The 17,263-nt window shown below is 36.0% G+C and overlaps 1 protein-coding gene across 4 annotated transcripts in view; it reads left to right on the top strand.

The window, feature by feature from the left end:
- Window positions 1-17,263, top strand: part of LGR5 (leucine rich repeat containing G protein-coupled receptor 5) — a 90,700-nt gene that overhangs the window by 32,684 nt on the left and 40,753 nt on the right. For all 4 annotated transcript variants that reach the window (XM_072923079.1, XM_072923074.1, XM_072923081.1 and 1 more), the window contains exon 2: window positions 5,054-5,125. In XM_072923079.1, the coding sequence (XP_072779180.1) occupies window positions 5,054-5,125 (72 nt within the window). The remainder of the gene's footprint in view (window positions 1-5,053; window positions 5,126-17,263) is intronic.

Raw genomic sequence — 17,263 nt, forward strand, 5'->3', positions numbered from 1 at the left:
ATTATGGTAATTATTATTCTATTTATTTGTTGATATCCTCAAATGAAAACATCTATAGCAATTTATTTGTAAGAAACAAGAGCTTCTATTACTACAATTCTGGCAAATAGATTTATCTCCTTAAGGCAGCTGTAGCATATGGAGATATTTTCCATACAGGATGAAGCATTTGTATTACTGGATGGCATGTAGTCAATAGCCAACATGTTTTTCCATCGTACCGTGGATATTAGTGATATCCTGCCAGTACTAGAAACAAGAGTGCTCTGTTAAAAGGATAGGCAGAGCAGATGTAGGATTCACCTGTTTTCATTCTTTTGTGTTACTACATGTAGGCTAGTGTCAAATTTTGCTCTAAATGAATTAAGGAAATTGTCTTAGTTTAGAAACTGTTCTCAGCTGGTAACTACAATGGACTACGTTCAGTCTATTGACAATATTTTATGAGAGTGCTTTATCTTTCAAAGACTTCCATAAAAATAATTGTTAATACATCTTGGATAAGGCAAGCTTAGAAGAATCAAAATTAATAATAAGTCTTGATAATTTTTTTTTAAATCAAACAGGTTGAAACTGTTTAAATAAATTGGCTACAAAATTAATTATCTTTAATATTGGATTATTGTATTAGACCTGTAATGGATAGACAACTTTATACCATTCAGTATAATAGACATTTAGCCTAGTAGAAGTTTAGCATGTATCGCTAGGTATACTTTTGTTGTCCTTTAAAAGACATAAATATAATGTGAAAAATCAATCTTCCATGATGAATAGTCACTGAACATCTCTTGTAATAACAGTTAATAAAAGGTTAGTAATGTGGCCTGCAGATTCAGCTATTATATGTTAAGAAGTAGATCACTTAGCTTGTTTTACTGGCTTTCTGGAATTCATTGTGAACTACTCACTTTTAAAATGGTAGCTGGATGTTTTTTCAGTGTGTTTATTCATGGACAATAAAACTGGGGGAAACAAAGACCTGTCATATTTGCCTTCTTGGATGCTGTTTCGCAAATGCTCAGAATTTGCTCATCCACTCACCCAGAAAAAAAATCAGGCAGATGCATGTGCAGTTTTCAATATTTTCTGGTCTTCAAAGATTTAATCAGAGCTAGGATTCCTTTAACAAGTCACCAGAGCCACTGCACAGTGATTGGTACAGACTATAAATAAGATATCATTATAGTGTGCCGTGTTGCCAAAGCAGTCACTAAAGCAAAGCTCCTTGTCTTTTGAAAATATGAAAGTTTCATTTGCCTGTATGCTGCTTTTGTAATCAGCAGCTGGAAACAGGCTGCAGGAATACTGATGGGAGAAGGGACAATGCATTCATCTCACTGTTCAAAATAATATACTGGCTTTTCAGTCTGATATGGCAGCTCATGGTGGTTTTCACCAAGGTGGGACTGTGGCTGACTCTATTTGGAGCATTTGTAAACTTAGGGTATAATCTTACCATATTGCTCCTACTGTCATCAGTGGGATTTGTATGTGCTGTGATGCTGGGAGATGGAAGTACTTCTGTTACACCAAGTTATTTAAATGTTTTCAGTATTCAAATACTCCTAAGTTTTTCATCACTGTAGTTTGTAAGAGTCTACCAACATTTGATACAAAATCAGAACCATTCTGCTGAGGATAGTTAAAGTTCCAGTACCTTGATTTTAGTATTTTTAAGCATTCCATTGCAAATGCTGATGTGCAAGCCAACTTTCATGCCCTTCTCTTTCCTAGAGAGAGCAAAATGCTAATTTTTACAGGCCAGCACTGAAAGGAGAAATCAGAAAACCCATTTGAAGGAAAGAACCATCATATGTGCAGGATGTAAGACATGTCCTCTGCAATTGTTCTTGGTTTTCATCGTAATAATGTGTAACCCTAGAGTTTACCACCTAGCTCTTTCTGGCTGTTAGCTGTGCTTGATATAGCTAATGGCTGTAAATCTCATCCTAACCACATCTTCTTGGCAGGATGGTCCAAAATGCTAACAAATGAAAATGCTGAGAACCTTCTTTATTTGTCTCCAGAGCACTGTGAGGAATTTCTGTTCAGAAGCCCAAGTTTTGCAGTGTTGTTCGCACAAGACGCAGTGACCGATTGCATTGCATTAACTCTTTTTGTTTTTCTCTGAACTTCTCTGAACATCTCCCCAGAAGTAACTTTGTGCCATGACACTTCTCTCCTTTAGTCATTCCAGTGAACAAAAATTTGATTAAATGCATCCATGGTAATTCTGAAACAAAAGAATATTCTGAATCTAAAAACTGTGAGCACAGACAAACTACTCCTTCACCAGTGTAAGGGATGTGTGGTTTTTTAGGGAGAAATAGTGTTACCTATTTAGCCAACTGGTACACCTGGAAGAAGTAGAGAGCTTTGATTTCTGTGCCTGAAAGTTTCTCAGTTTTTCCAACTGTGTCAGCTAGCCCCATCAAATATATTAGCTCTCACTACCATAGTCTGCCTTATATTCTTAAACCATTACAGCTACAAGAATAGCACATTGCCAACATAGACTGTAATGTCCTGTATATTAGTTGCTGGTATCTTAAATGCTACTTTAAAAAGAGATTCTTGAGCAAGCTTGGGGAATAATTCCTGTTACCTCCACCATCCGTGTAAATATTTAAAAGATACATAGATGTGGTACTTAGGGACATGGTTTACTGATAAACATATGGCAGTGCTGGATTGCTGATTGGACTGGATGACCTGAAGGGTCTTTTCCAGCACAAACAATTCCATGATTCTGTGAAATATTCATAGGTAATGTTTAGTAGTTCAGTTGCACAAAAACACCTTTGTATGTTATGTTCCAATAAAAGAATCATGTGGGTGGAAAAAAGTAACCAATCTAACAGAAGGAAATGGTTTAACTGATAGGTTTAAAAAGAGTTAGAAATTGCTGCAGTGTACACTGAGGAAAAGGAGAGGTTCTCCTCCATCATATGATGTGGTACACATACTTTACCACGAGTGGAGTCCAAAATGGAGAATAGGACATAGCAGTTCACTGGTGACAAATCCACATCTGGGGTCTAAAGATGTTATTAAGGAAAATGCAACTATTGATGATTTTCTCCTTGGTCATCAAAGCACGTAATGAAAGCCACCTTCTCTTATTCTAATCCTCTTAAGATATTAGAGTCTGGGTAGACTGCTTCTGACTGGTTTGTCATGGGGTCCTGTGGGTGATACAAGCAGACAAGTACTGCCTACTAGTAATAGAAGTTAATATGCTAGAAAAGCAGACTTCAGGTTTGTCTCATGAGCCAGAGCACTGGTTAATGCTGGGTTTGTAGAATGCCCTAAATATCTGTGTGTCTGAAAACGAATCATTCCCATCTTCCACCAGGGCTGATTTTTTAAGTCTAAAATGTGATTTGGCATGTTTTCAAAACCCATTAAGATGTGTGTTGAAAATATCATAATCAAAATGATCTTGTTAAAATATTTGGTTTATCTTAATATTCAGTAGTATATAATTCACTACCTGGATGAGTTTTTCTTTTGCCAACTAAATTTATGGTTTTGTTCCTTTGCCAGAATAAATCCTTTGAGCCTTTATCAAAGTGAAAGGGCAATAACCAGCTAAACAGTTTGAAAGAATTAGGTGATAAAGTGCTACAGTAAAAAATAAATTTAATAAGTACACATTTCTCAAATTATACTTTGATTTTGAAGTGAATGCAGAAACCTTACTCAATATTATTTGATAATTGTTCTAAAGTATTAACACATTTCCTTTATTTTAAAATCTCTACGTGAAGTATGTTTTTAAATTATACATTTTAAAATTCACCAAAAGATCAAACATCTAAATTAACTATGCTGACTAAAAGCATATATTCTCTAATGTAAAACAGACTGTGAGTAATAAGAACTAGATGGAGAAGGAATAGGATGCCTACCCACCAAAGTACAGATAACTTATTTACCTTGTAAGCTCTCAACAGCTGGAAGAAATAAAGTTATCTAAATAGTACCCAAAGTAGCTGGAAACTATAAGCGCTGCCACAAATGTGTAGATATGTTTAAGTAGTGGGGAGTTTTAAATTACTGTATAATGCTTGCATAAAATATGCAGATTACTTCTAATTTTATTTTAAGACTCTACAGAAATTTTGATGCAGTTGTGTCAGTTGTATCTTCCACACAGAATTTTATTATGCAATTTGTTTACAGTCTTGGCGCTCAATGAAAAGCAATTATAATGATACTGTAGGGCATGGGGAAGACAGTGGAAAACAGTGAAAATGCAAGTAAAGAATCAAAGGGTATTACATTCAATTTAGTCTAAAATATAGCTTGAATGAGCTCTGACAAAGCTGATATTGCTGGTAGTTTCCTGTACCAGGAACTACCATGGAACCCCACCAGGAAGTGTGTTACAGAGCAGGATCACATTACACCCTTGTTTTATGGTTCATTTCACTTATTTAATGCCATTTGAGTACCTGTAACAAAAGAGACCTCAAAAAGGGAATGTTTATTATTTGAAAATATGTCATTTCTGTAAGTCAAGTTGGGTTTTGGGGACATCTGATGTGCAGAGCAGTATGACCATGCAACAGGCTGTATGGCAAAAGCAAAGCGTTGCCATATTAATGAAATTTTGAGGATGATGTAGATATTTGTATCTGTTTGCTTTTGCCTGTGTAATTTAGTAAACCAAGTGTACTACAGCACTACAACAACAAAAATCATAGCAATTTTCCTTTACTACTCCAAGTACATTTTAATACTGTACGGTGGTTTATTAAAGTTATGTCTACTGAAAGTGTTGTTTAATGTTCTAGCTGATTTATAGAGCATGATAAAATACTCTAAAATCTCTGGAAATAAGGCACTTGCTACAGCCTGTATTGGTTTGATAAATCCGTGTTCATATGAAAAAGGAATGTTTAACGGGCTAAGTAGATAATGATTCATCAGTTCTGTCAGAGGAACTAATTTTTATTAATGTAGTACTTAAAAATGTGTGGAATAAACAGCTGGATGCCACAGTTGTGGCATGCCATATTAAGTCTCTGTCTGTTTTCCCCTACAGTGATCTCAGTATGAACAACATTACTAAGCTGCCCTCAAACCCTGTGCACCATCTCCGCTTCCTGGAAGAGCTGTAAGTATCATTGTATCCTTGATGGGCCTAGTCAGCACTAGGCACATTCCTGTGTTTGTCTCTCATACTTACTGTGGGAACCAGATAAAACGGTACAGGAAAGCTGTCAGCCTGACACTTTTGGCACATGCGGAAACACTTAGTTGAAAAAAAAACAATTGCTTGGGATTCTGGAAATGAACTTATAAAGGAGTTACCATGAGGATACAACTTCTCTAAGCAGAGACAGAGCCAAACAAATTAAATTTTTTAAACAAGGACTGTTTAAAAGAGCTGGATTGCTTTTTGGAAATAGTTAAGCAGCAGGATATTAAAAGTTTGAATACTGGCTCATGTTTATTACAATCCCAAGTAAAGCTGTAATCAAAACCAAAACCTGCTGCCTTGTTCTGCCAGTGTCAAGGACAATTGAGTCCATGTTTCATAGTATGGAGACTTCTTGTCCTAATCATTTTTAATTACTGTTTCCTTACTCTTAAACTTAGCATCCCTGAAGGCTGACTGTGGAGTGCAGAATCCTGCAAAAAGCTTAGTTACGCTATCTACTACGCTCACCGTGGGGAAAAAGTGCATTGTGAAAACTAGCTGATCAAGCACAACATCAAAAGAGGAATGTTGGCTTGAAGTGATTGTGACTAATCAAAAGTGAAAAGTATTGTGCATTCATGAGACCTGGATTTGGCAGTGACTCTAGTTGTAATGGCCCAGGCTTAAAAAAAAATGTGGGTTTCTGAGTAGTGATGAAGACTCTCTAACTGATGCACCATAGATCTTGTGAAAAAAAGCAGGTACCTGCATTTGCATGAGTACCTCTAAATATTGATTGAAATCCTTTTATGAAATGTGGCTTTTAACCACATTTCATAAAACCTGCTTTTTTTAGCACACTTAGCTGCTAACATGCCATAAAATCCATGTAAGATGTGCAAAGTCATGGTGCCACCCTTCTTGCAAAGATATGGTCTATTTTAAGCTATAAAATGTGTACAGTCCTCTGCAATTTAAGTGGGTATTGCACTGACAACTTTCAGTATCCCTGCTAACTCTCAAATGAATTTTGCCACCTGGTCTTTCCAGCCAGCATCTACCAAAAAAAGCCCCAAAAACAGCAACCAACCAAACCAAACCAAACCAAACCAAACGAATTGAAACCATTTTGTATGCTAACTTTGGACAATACCCTATTTGCAAACAGTTTCCTTTCCTGTCTCAGCACTTCTTTTTGGAAAGCTTTATTTCATTTTATTCTGTCTCTCTTCCTTTATTTACTCCTTTTCTTTGGTTATCAGTATCTGTCTTGCCATTAGTGCAACTTTCAAATAATGTAACAAACAGGAATATAACACAGAGGAATGTCACACACCAAGTGTTAACAATATTAAGTGCATATAGATTGAATCATGCCTAAAAGCCCCTGCTTGTGGAGTTCTATATCATGTTCACATTTGCTTGTCCAATCTCCTGTCAACTGTAATAACTCTACAAAAACCTGTCAACCTAATTGCTTTCTGGCCATTAAAGGAAAGAATTTAAACAAAAGTTTGGGCTTTTCCTGGAAGGAGATTATAATACATCCAGGTTACCTTCACTCTTTCATTTTATGATTAAATCACAGAATCACAGAATCAGGGGGGTTGGAAAAGACTTTTTTGATCATCAAGTCCAACCTATGACCTAACACCATCTTATCAATTGAACCATGGCACTGAGTGCCACATCCAGTACTTTTTTTAAACACCTCCAGAGATGGTGACTCCACCTCCCTGGGCAGCTAAATGGCCCAAATTGTAAAACTTAAGTCACTGCCGTGGAAACTGATCTGTGCTGTATATCATCTTCCTGATCAAGACCTTTGAAGTGTTCTTGCCTTCTCCTCTTGCTGGGCCTACCTTTTTCACTGGCAATATTAAATCTTTATTCTTACAAGCCTCTGCTCCAAATTAAGTAATCGCAGTCTTTCTTTGCTGGTAGTACCAGCAAAGTATTTATTTTTTTTACTATGTTTTGTTCTACATATACATAATCAACTCTTCCATTTGTTTCACACCAGCCAATCACTTCTATTTCTCATTAGTTTAGTGCAGTTTCATGAAATCCTTCTAGTTTGTATTCCCTTTTAAAATAAGCTTAAAAAACTGAAGCCTTGGAAGATGAAAGGCAACTGATGTGAGGCAACTTCTCATTGCGCTGAGAGATTGTTTGGTGTTCAGAAGCATGCAAGACAATTCAGCCTAGTATTATGTAGAAAAATGTATAGACAGTGGGAAGGGAATATTTGATTTTATTCAGTTTTGACATGGAGGAGAACAGCCATTGTCGTTCTCATGCTTTTTGAGCAGTGATTATACATTTGAAAATTTTTTTCCCATCCACATGATTTTTTTCTAGTTTACCTGAGAAATCTGTGTTTTGTTTGCATGGGTCAGTTAAAAAGTACTCTTGAAAAACACAGCTTAGCCTATAATTCAGATATTGTTAAAGTAAGATTTTATGAGACCTTTACTAAAGCAATGTTTCATAAAATCCATCTTAGAAATGTCTATCTTGTCTTTGAAGTACACAACAGCAGGAGCTTGAAATGCAGCTTTTAGGGTTTTTTAGTGTTGAAAAAAGTCTTACTAATCCTTTTATTAGAGATCTGGTTCAAACATCTGATAAAAGCTCATGACTGAACGACTGAATTTTAGCTTGGATGTGACATCCTCACTGCCTGGTTTGGCAATACTATTAAGTGATTATCCTGAAAGAACTGAGGTTTTGTTAAAACAGTTAAATTAATTGTTTTAATTCCAAAGCAGTGGCGTATAAGACAGGTCTGTTTATCCAGTTCTGACCTTCCAGGCTGAATCTCATCCACTTTTGCAGCCAAGGTTAAGCACCTCTACATGCAGCATTCTTGCACACCTGATGATCACAACTGGTACTTATTCTTAACCAAAGACTATTATCACCAAAGTAAAACATACTGAGTGTTTTTCGGGTGCATGTTCCTCTGAAAATTTTAGAAAACATCGAAATACTTGAGACTTTCTAACTCTCAAAGTAATGAATTCTGAGCAAAATCTTTTATTTGTGAAAATGATGGGCCTTTCAGATTTAATTTTCTCTTAAAGCATATATGACAGAACTCCCACCAAGAAAGAAGTATGCTTCAGCTGCTTTGTTATCAGCAAGTTGCTCTGCATGAACTTGTACAACACTATTAAGTCAAATTCTTCATTATAAATTCTAAATAACTGCAGATATTTATCAGTCTGACTGAATCCAATACTCACTCTCATGTGGATTATTTCTAGACATATGTCATTATATAGGATGTGTAGAATGTCTGTTCTAATAGAGCAGTGAATTAGAGTAATGAAGGGAAAAAAGATTTTTTAAAAAATCTAAAGGGTGGGACTCTTAACAGTTTTAGAGGCAACTACATCTGAGTGCAGACCTAATATTTTGTGATTAGTTGCACTTCAAAGCAGTGCCTGAAACTATTTATTTTAGAAATTAATATCTCAATGAAATGTGAGGAAGAAAGCCAGTAATAATTTAAAACTTTGAATCAGACCAAACTACAAAATCTTTCCAACTTGATTTATATCCACATATAAATATATACGCATAAATATATGCATAGACACCCACACATGCACATATATGAGGCTTTCATTTTAATTTTAAACACAGGAACATTCCACATATAAGCAAAGCTTCAAGGGATATTTAGTAAATCAGCAACTTAAATTGGGTGTTTTAGTAAAACAGAAAAAAAGACTGTTGTATTACAATTACTTTACTACAGAGCAGGACAGTCCCAAATAACATCCTTCTACAAAATCAAGCAATAAAGTCACCCCAAATAATTTGCAATCTATATACAAGCCCAAGAATGTTTTCTGACACACATAGCTATTTTAAAATAATCTTGAAATCAAATAAATATACCTACAAACTTTCTAGATTGATCTTGGCATTATTATAGTGATCTCTTAGGCAAAAGTGCCTTTAAAAGTACAATTTACTCTAATACAGAAGTGCAAAATTGCAGATACAGTATGGAAGACATGTATTATGTGAATCTTACCATGATTTGTGTTGAAATCCCTTTACACTCCAAAAGGGGTCAAGAAGCCACTGTATATGTGAAAATAAAGTCCTAAATTACCAGGCATGATCCATTATGATCTGGTTGGTTTTTTTCTTTTTATTTCTCCCTCTGTTTGCTCTTTCTTGCTGCAAAGTGGTTTTCAAAGGGTTAATGGGAATTAGGTGTTCTTTTCCCCTCTGACTCTGAGTTGTGGAACTAAGATCTCTGGTCATGTACATTTTTGAAGACTGAAAGCATTTGCTCTTGAGGTCCTGTACAGTCTTTAGCTTTGTACTGCTGTAGGCATATTGGGACTAGCATTGAAAACAGATTCTGTACTTTTAACCATAACGTAAGCTGGTAGAAAACATGAAAGTACTGCAGCTGTAGTCCAAAACTTTTTTGAGAAAGTGGGGGAATCATGTAATTTCCTTCAACAATCTTGGAACGTTATCATTAAATATTAAAATATTTCTTAAAAGTTAATCTGCATACATTTAAAAACCCCTAAGGCAAAAGTAAAAATGCTGGCAACTGACATGCAGACCTAAAATAAAAATAAAGTATCATCTAGTGGTCTCAAACTATCCACACATTCCAATGTCACTTCAATACCAGTTTTACAGTTCTTGCAGGGTTTAGTGGAGCTTGTCCTGGTGGAAAGTGGTTTGTGTCACCTCCATCAGATAAAGTTTCAAGAACTGCCACTGCTAAATGACTTGTGATCCCCTAGATAATTTCAGAGCCTTGCACAATCTAACACCTAAGTTGTGAGCAAATGCCTAACAACAGAGCAAATGCCTTACTAAATCAGAGCTGATTGCATTGTTTGTTGAATAGCTTGTGCTGACAGATAATTATTCTGGAAATGTTAATGCAAATTGCATGGAGTAATCTTGACACTGGAACAGCTGTGCATCTGTGGGGTAAAGGGGAAGAAGGGGAGATGGTGGGGTAGGAAAAAGATAAAAGAAAACTGAAAACATTCAAGTATGATTGCAAGCAGAAGCAGTAAATGTTCTAGGTTGATATCCAAGAAAGCTTGTCAGTGCTGCTGTGTTACTCTTATTGAGTGTCTGTTGAGGTTTGGTTTTGGCTTGCAGCTTATAAATGCTTTCTGGTACTTGTAATTTATTATTCACCAATATTCATTAGGAACTAGCTTAGAACATCAAAAAGAGTCACTGGAAGTCCTTTTTGTGTTTTGCGATCGATACAGATAGTGACATTGCACTTAATTAAACTAGGGTGAAGTGTGCTATATATCTGTAGATCCTCAGGCAGGATTTTAATTTAAGTCTTACACATTCTGTGTGTACTGCAGTTGCAAGTATGAAGAAATAATTTCCTTTTTTTTGTCAGTGGAAGTTCAGCCTGTTTGTAGACTGCTTAATTTCAGTGCAGTGAGAACTTTTGGTACCTACATGGGTCAATTCTTTTTATTTGCTTAGGATGATGGGTAAGGAATTCAGACTACATCATATTTATATCTAATAGGTTCTGAAGCACAGTAGAACCAAATTCTTCCCTCTAAGCTGTTTATTTGAATTTCCAAAGAGGAGTAGATGTAATTCCTCCAGTCATTAATTGCTGTTGCCTCACTGAACCACTCAGGAAACAGCAGCAGTCTCAAAACCTGGATCTACACAATTTGTGTTCTTTGCCTATCACACTTAAATTACTAAACAAGTAGCACATTTTTCATTATTTTCAGTTTGATCATACTGCATGGTGCTGCAGTACACTTCAGCCAGTTCCTGCTATTAATGATTATTATTTCCTGCCTTTTCTGATGATGCTGACACTACTGGGATAAAACCAAAACCAGCATCAGAAGTATGAACGAAACCTGGGAGACCCAGCCTAGGAAATATTGTGTATATGATCCACCATTTATTGCTCTATCTTGCTGTAACATTTAAATACTGAGAAAGAAATTTTAACAATTTTGACATAGTTCTGAGAGTGGTGATTTGGTGACAACATTCTTCAAACATGGAAGCGCTGCCTCTTAATGATTGTATCCATGGGATCCACTGCCAGGAATCAGTGTGGGATGTCCTGGCCAGTGCTGGAGTCCCTTCTGACAGTTGTCCTTGCTGAGATTGGAAGGCAGGTAGTTGGCTGGATACCTGCTCAGCAGAAGGGCATGCTGTTGTCAGTGCTGACTAGGGACAGCTTCACAAAGGAACAGATCAGTTGTCTTTAGCAGTGATTGGATCACAACCATGCCAGATGCTGAAAGAGTCTATGCCTTTTTTAAGTGGAGAAATAAACAGTATGTTTTGAACCATATTTTTAACTGACAAAAGTCTATGATCTGTTTCATCAAAGCCGGTTCAAGATCAAATACACACTGATTTCATTCCAACTGCTTTAGGTCTGTTGGAGTTATTCCAATTTACACCCTGTGAGAATTTGGCACATGCATTTTAAAAGGCAATTAGGCCCTAAAGCAAGAGCAGACTGTGTTATATTTGAATTTCCAACTAAATTCTAAGTAGCAATAAATGTAACATATAGCACAATTATGACTTGCACGCTCTTATCCCCTTATTTAAAGAAAGGAGAATATCTTTACATTTTCTTCTTTGATCTCTCTGAGCATCAGATTTTTAATAGATCATTTGACTCACATTTCTTTTATATGACAGTAATTTTATGACTTTAATTAACATGACAGATTGAAATATAAAATAATAATTTAAAAGATAATTAAAATACAGTCTAACATTTAAATTCCTAGGCTAGCAAAGTAACTCTTAAAAATCATTTGAAATATGTGCTGATATCATCCATGAATTATTAACACTGTAATTAATCACCTATTAATTCATAGATTTCTATTGCGTTGGCCTGAGAATAATCATTAATACATATAAAATCAAACTCTTATCTCAAAGTTTTAGTTGACTTTGGTTAAGCGCTATATGAATATCCATATTGTCAAAGCTTTTCTGATGTAAGTAGCACAAATGTTTCATGTTACCTATTTGTTGATGTATATGCAAGCTGAAGAAAAGTAGAAATAAAAATATATACATTATACATTGGCTATCTATTTATATAAGTGGAGTAAATATATGTGTAGCTGTGTGCTTGTGTACCTTTAACAAAGTTTGACAGGAAACAAAATTAAGGCAAGATTCAAGATTGGTAAATTCTTCCTCGAACAAAGGCAATTTTTTGTACCAGAGCAAGTTATTCCAGAAAAAGATTTGGAAATTTGTGTTTTCTTGTTATACTTCCATGTTGTTCCTCCCTAAATAGCCATTTTCTCCATTAGAAATTGGGTTGTAGATTTAGGATTGATATTAGTGTTATTGATGCAGCTCCTCAGAGAGAAGTAAATTACACTGGCAAATATGATACTGTGGCAGGATGCAAATGAGAGCCCCATTTCTACTTGTGTCAGCACAAATTTTTCCCCAGACTTCAATGAGACTGATATTTCACCATGGATCTTTATCAGGTATTCAGAATAATTATGGCAGTTGGAGGAGGCAGATCAGCCTTTTAAAAAAGAAGGTTCAAATTACAAAAGAGTTTCTTATCGGTACACAAGGTATAAGAGACACAGTACATGATTACATTCATTTTAATGGAATTTTCTACATACTAGTGTTTTAGCATGAAATTCAGGAAGGTATCACGCACAGCAGAAGAGTCCCATCTTTTGGGGTTTTTCACTGTCTCAAGCCTTCTGAATTTTCAATTTATATTCACAAAAAGAAAATTCTTCTATGTGATTTCAATTTTCTGTCTGGAGAGGTTGTTAGCTGGAGTGTATAATGGAGTAAATTATGAATAGAACATCTGTTTTCCAAGAAAATGTATAAAACTGACTGGATTGTGACTCTGTTGATATTAACCTAGTCATATATATATATAGAGAATGGATACATGGATATAAACCTATCCATGATAATTGATAGGTTTGTCTTAGCATGTGCAGTCTTTGTTTTCATTCCTTAAATAAAATCAGCAAACCGATTAGTGAACAGAAGTAAAATGCAGAGTCAGAGACATGCAGAAAGGATCCTAGTTCACAGAATTATTCTTGTAGAAATCCCTCTGTATCTTTGCACAGTTGAAGAATGATTTCACATTGCATTCACAATTCCATTCAGGATAGGATATGGCACTACATGGGAACTGATTAAATATAATGCAACACAAGTGATGCAATGACATATAACCTAATCTGTATTAAAGGGCATGCACTGGCATTAGTCTAGAAACATTGAGTCAGTGTGGTATTCATATCATAGTTTACTGGCCAATACTATGACTCAAATATATTTATCAGAAATTTGAGTGTAATGAATTTCTACTTAATTGTATCTGTTCTAAAATACAACAGTTTCACTGCTTTTTCACTTTGTAATAGTGAAGCTCAACTCTTCTTATATTGTTTATTCCCACTATATGTTGAGTCACACTGAGATCTAGTGTAATCTATTCTCCTGTGTTTCAATGCCTTGCAGTATTTGATAAGCAACTTGTCCCAGAAAATTCCATTGTGCTAATCCTGTTTGAACACAGCATGAATATGGATCAATGTTTTTCCCAAAGAAAAGTTGCCTCCCTTTCATGACTTTTTTTAGTTTTGATACTACTAGATTTGGAAATACACTTCACAGATGCTTGGTCAACATTTGCTGGACTAGATCTTACTTAAGCAGAGAAGGAAAGCAGCCACTACCAATATTGTACTGTCAGTGTCTTCTGCAGACTGAGAAGTAGCTGGGTCAGATTTCCCACAGGTTCTTCCTACAGCTAGTGGAAATGTGTTGTTTTTATTAAATGCCACAGTTTTTTATCTGTAGAGAAGACTTAGTAGTGTTTCAAGTTCGCCTTCATCCCAGCAGTTATAGAAGAGATGCTTGGTACCAGGCAAGGTTTGTCCTGGTGCAGAAAACATCTACACAAAAAGCTGGTTTGAGTTGAAAAAGAAAAGTTATTGTACTAGAACTGTAAAGTTGACTGTTCTCAGTCACAACTCATATTGATTTGCTTCTTTCTGATGAATGAAGTTTTTCTTTTCAGACAATCAAAGGAAAATAAGAAAGAAGTTTCTGATAAGTTTTGGAGCTGGGAATGTTCTTTTGACTGGATGACCACCATTTCTCAGAACTATGACACTGCAGGAGAGGTCAGAATTTGTCAAAGGGGTCAACAGATGGGGACCATTCAAAGGAGAACCAGACACACCTTAGATCTGACAATGGGTCATGAACATGACCTCCAGCATACAACTGTTCCAACAGTGAGCACTGATTGCCAGTGCAGCTCAGTGGCATTGAAAGATATTTTATAAATTACTGTAATTTAAAAGTATGGAGGACACTTGCTTTTCTCTCAGCTCATTTATTTTAGATCTTTTAGAAAGAAACTTGCAGTAGTATAAAAACTATGCCTAAGCCAAAAGTATCCTGACTCCAAGCATAGCAGTTAACAGGTGAGGAAGGACATATGTGATGGCTCTTCTCTGTAAACATTTACAGCCTCCATTAATTTGAAAGATTATTCAAAGCAGTGCAAGTAAAATCTAAATCTGAAATAACATAATGCAAAAAATAGGATCCTTTTTGATTACTTTTTCATTAAAGAGATGAGATATATTTAAGGCTGAATGTACTAAATACTCAGCTATAGAAACATGTATTGTGTCCATTTTAATTTGTTCAGGGAAAATTACATTTAGCCATTCAGACTAAAATTACTATCCAAAGTACATCCAAAATTCAGTAAAATACTGCACAGCTTCCCTGAAGTAACTTAGGTAATGGAAAACAAAATACCTGAAGTGGAGAAGAGTGAACCCTGGTAGACACTTGATACATACTATAATGTCAGCAAAGGGATGAATTTTCCCTTATGCCAATGCTGAGAATAGAAACACAGTAATAGCAGGAAAAAGCTGCAAGGAAGACATTAAAAATTATCAGGAATAAATAAACTGAATTTCCTGAGCTTTGAGTCATGCCATAAAGGACTGATATAATACAAGAATACTAGAAGAATTAGACAACCATCCAAATGAATATTTTTTTCTGATTTTTACCAAATACTGCAGTGCTGGGGAATTCTAATGGGCTGGGAAGATGTTGCTATTGTGCCAGAAGTGGTTTCACAGTGTGTCTTGGGAACAGATAGGTGCTTTCACTGAGCTTGTTCCAGAGAAAAATCATGAAAAGTGCATCATGGAAAAGGGTTTATTTAACATGCATGCATGTTAAATAAAGGCCAGACAACATCATTACATCAAAAAAATTGTTGCCAGATGTCTGCCTTTTTTGACACTGTCAGGTTGCTTGGTGAGAGAACTACAAGGACATACATATCCATACATGGCATTTGTGATATACTTGATGTAGCCTTATGCTGAAATATATAGGGCTGTGCATGAAGAGCATGATCTGCTGCTGCATCAGTAGAGGAATATCATATAAGATAGTTCTAAGTACTGTCTGCGAAATTAGTGAGAACTCTTTTCAAATGGAAAAATATTCAAAGCAGAACTTCAAGCATGACCTGAGGTTGAAAAAACTCATAAGCAGTTGTGCCTAACAAAAAGTTTAACATGCTATTTCTACATCTATCTAAATTGTTCTTACAATATATTTTTAATAATTAAGAAGTTGTGATCTAAATGGAAAAGAAGCAATTTTTTTTTTTTTAAAGTGTTGGAATGTGAAAAAAACCCCAAGTATTAAAAACGTACATTTCGGTTTAACAGTTTGGATAGCTACCACTCAGAACAGCTCAGGAACATGGCTACACACTTTCCAAAAATGCCAAACATTTAGGCTTGCTGTGGAGAGCCACAAAGATGCTCCAAAGCTGGGAAAAGTGAGCATTTAGCCATTGAAATAAAACTTTAAAGCTCCACTGTGTCTCAGTCACATTGCCGCAGCCCTGCATTTACAGCCAGGTGATGCATGCTTGGTAATTGGCACAGCCCTTCTCCAGGAGCTCTTAAATAGGTCTGATTTTCTCAGCTAGCCCACTTTATGAAGAGTATTAGTTCAAACAGGTGGTATTAACATGTAGTTCGTTTGGCGGTTTGCATTGCCTCAATTGTGAGTGAAGAAGGGGTGGAGGCCTGAAAGAGCACGCTCTTGAGTCTTCAGACAAGTGGGTTCGGTTCTCTGCTGTTTACCAAGTTTTTCATATGACACTCACAGCAGTAACTGAAGTGATAATCTCAATACCTGCATGTCGCCCTGTTCTTTTAAAAGTTTTAAAGTTCTTTTAATAGTTTTCTATGCCTTCTGATGTTTACATATATCTACTGGAGTGCTCATGCACTGTTCATGTAAATAATGATTGTTTTGCATTCTTTGTAAAAAAAGAAAACTGATAGACTGTTAGTTTAACCAGTGTGGTTGGAGATGTGGCAATTTCACCCTCCAATCCACTGTCACTTTTAGAACTCTATATATTGTAAGGTCAGAAATAAAACTTCCTCTTTTTCTTCTTTTACATCTTGAGTAAATGGCGTGAGTTATTTTGTGTCGTAGTGCAACCACCTGCACCTTCTTTCTTTTCCAGTAAGTTTTTGCAAACCCATAACTTTCTGGTCCATGCCAAGCTCATGTCCAGAATTGTGTCCAATCATGTCATTAAAATGGCAGAGCAAAAAGGTGCTGTAGGGGTGAAGTAGTCTTTAGGTTTTCTTTTAAACAATCGTATCACAAGAACTGAACTCAGAATAACAGGTCCCAGCCTCTGCTGGTTAGTGATCCACAAAAGGCATTTACTTCAGGAGCACAATCTGTTGTGCCTAACCTTGCAGATGCCTGCTTGATCCAAGAACAACCCAAAAGTAATTCCCATTTGTGTTCAGAATGAAAGCTGAAGCTTGCAGAGGGCCCTCACACATCTGAAAAAAAGGCCCTCACATCTGAGCCTGTGAGTGCCTCATCTTGGAGCAAGAGTGAACCAGGTTTGGTTTGCACATCTGCCTGCAGGAATTCAGCTGCATGTGCCCAGTTATCAGATGTCTGGAGATCAGACTCCACTACACTGCAGTGAGAGACAAGCCCAGCAGCTCT

Source organism: Taeniopygia guttata, chromosome 1A, assembly GCF_048771995.1.
Source record: "Taeniopygia guttata chromosome 1A, bTaeGut7.mat, whole genome shotgun sequence".
Lineage (NCBI taxonomy): Eukaryota > Metazoa > Chordata > Aves > Passeriformes > Estrildidae > Taeniopygia > Taeniopygia guttata.